This window comes from Antrostomus carolinensis, unplaced genomic scaffold, assembly GCF_000700745.2.
Source record: "Antrostomus carolinensis isolate BGI_N321 unplaced genomic scaffold, ASM70074v2 scaffold33757, whole genome shotgun sequence".
Taxonomy (NCBI): Eukaryota; Metazoa; Chordata; class Aves; order Caprimulgiformes; family Caprimulgidae; genus Antrostomus; species Antrostomus carolinensis.
In genome coordinates, this window is record NW_010330122.1 from 1,380 (window position 1) to 3,697 (window position 2,318).

The 2,318-nt window shown below is 57.6% G+C and overlaps 1 protein-coding gene across 1 annotated transcript in view; it reads right to left on the reverse strand.

Moving 5' to 3' along the window:
* The window catches only part of LOC104528740 (neurophysin 1), a 1,543-nt gene extending 766 nt beyond the window's left edge, over positions 1–777 (reverse strand). The window contains 2 exon segments of the mRNA XM_029086166.1: positions 1–163; positions 658–777. The exon segment at positions 1–163 is cut by the window's left edge and continues 14 nt beyond it. Coding sequence (XP_028941999.1) covers positions 1–163; positions 658–777 — 283 coding nt within the window.
* Positions 778–2,318: the final 1,541 nt, after the last annotated feature.

Below are 2,318 nucleotides of genomic sequence, written 5' to 3' on the forward strand. Positions count from 1 at the left end.
CACCGCCGCAGGGTTTGCGTCCCGACTCGCAGGGTGTGGGCAAGAAGTTTTCTTCCTGACACCGCAGGGTTTCGGAGGTGCCGATGTAACAACCCAGCTCTTCTCCGCAGCAGATGTTGGGACCGAAGCAGTGACCCTTGTTCTTGGGACCGCAGGGCATGCACTGCTCAGGGAGAGAATCACAGACCGGGTTGGGTTGGGAGGGACCTTCAAGCTCATCCAGTTCCAACCCCCCTGCCAGCAGCAGGGACACCTTCCACTAGACCAGGTTGCTCAAAGCCTCATCCAGCCTGGCCTTCAACACTTCCAGGGAGGAGCATCCACAGCTTCTCTGGCCAACCTGGGACACTGTCTCACCACCCTCACACCAAACAATTTCTTCCTCACATCTCAGCTCCATCTCCCCTCTGCCACTTTCAAGCCATCACCCCTTGTTCTGTCACTCCTTGCCCTTGGCCAAAGTCCCTCCCCAGCCTTCCTGGAGCCCCTTCAGGTACTGGGAGGCCACTAGAAGGGAAAAGCACCTGGGCTCAGGTTGAGCCTTTCCTCTGGTCCTTCCCTCCCTCCTGCCGGATTCCTCCCCTCAGGAGCCCCAGGAAGGGTTGGGAGAAGGAACGGAGCGGGTGTGAGGAGATCGCCCAGCCCACCAGGACGTACCTTCCTGATGTCCATGTCCAGGACGGCGCGTTTGCCCCCGATGGGGCAGTTCTGGATGTAGCAAGCGGAGGAGAGAGCCAGGAGCCCCAGGAGGCAGACGGCGAGCGCCTTGCAGGGCATGGCTGGGGGGTCGGGAAGCTTTTCGGCTCCTCATCCCGCTGAGCGCTCGTGTTTTTATAGCATCAGCTCCTGCTTACACATTCTGGCACCGGCGTCACCCGCTGCCCTTGAAAGCCACGAGTCATGGCTTTCCACAGCGGCGGGCTCTGCTAATCGCCGGAGGTCGAGGACGTGAGGTCAGGGCCAAGGTGTTGGTTTGCTCCTTGGTGATGACTCCAACGGTGGCAGGAGGAATCACACAGAATCACAGAATGTCGGGGATTGGAAGGGACCTCAAAAGATCATCCAGTCCAATCCCCCTGCCAGAGCAGGAACCTAAATGAGATCACACAGGAAGGTGTCCAGGCGGGTCTTGAATGTCTCCAGAGAAGGAGACTCCACAACCTCCCCGGGCAGCCTGTCCCAGGGCTCTGTCACCCTCACTGTAAAGAAGTTTCTTCTCAAGTTTAAGCAGAACCTCCTGTGTTCCAGCTCACACCCATTTCCCCTTGTCCTACCATTGGGCATCACTGAGAAGAGCCTGGCTCCATCCTCCTGACATTCGTCCTTTACATATTTATAAACATTCATGAGGTCTCCCCTCAGTCTCCTCTTCTCCAAGCTAAAGAGCCCCAGCTCCCTCAGCCTTTCCTCAGCAGGGAGATGCTCCACTCCCTTCATCATCTTGGTGGCTCTGTGCTGGACTCTCTCCAGCAGTTCCCTGTCCTTCCTGAACTGTGGGGCCCAGAACTGGACACAATATTCCAGATGTGGCCTCACCAGGGCAGAGTAGAGGGGGAGGAAGAAACATGTGGAGGCTGCAGATGCTGTTTGGGGCTCAGGTCCCTTCTCTGCCAGCCCCTGTGGTTGTGGCTTATCCCACTGCATGGGTTGGGCAAAGGTCTCCAGAGCCTGGTGGGACATGTCCTCTCAGCAGGGGCTTTGTGCTTCTCTTGGCTTCACATCCCTTCTGGTGGGTGGAAAACAAACGTCCATCATCCACTGGGATCATCTGTGATATCTGGGGTGGGAAATGCAGCGTTGGCCCTTCCCACCCATCTCTGCCAGGCCTTTGGGGGAAGCTCAACACTGGTTTTGTCCCACCCTGGGACAGCGGTGACATGGAGCCCATCCCCACCTGCTTTCATCTCCAAAGCACCAAACCTCATCGGCAAAGGCTTGAATACACCAACTCCCCCGTCGCTGCTGCCCTGGAGCTGCACCCAGGGCTTGGACATGGTGCCCTGGAGCACATCACGAGGTTCTGCTCACCCCAACCCCTCACCTTCGTTACCACAATTAAGAGCTTCCTGGCTTTGAATAAATTCCTCTGCCGCAGATGAGTCTTGGATCTGTGGAGACCATTATCCCACAGCCACTTAATTGGGAATTAGGCAGCCCAGAGCTGGAGAGCTGTGACCTCTTCTGGTCTTGCTTCAAAATCTGCCACTTAGCATGGCCGTGGTGAGGGCAGCCAGGTCCTGGTCACCCGCCCAGGGTCAGACAGCCGGTGAGTCCTGGTCCCTGGGGACCAGCCAGGCGCCGGGGTCCATGTTAATGGG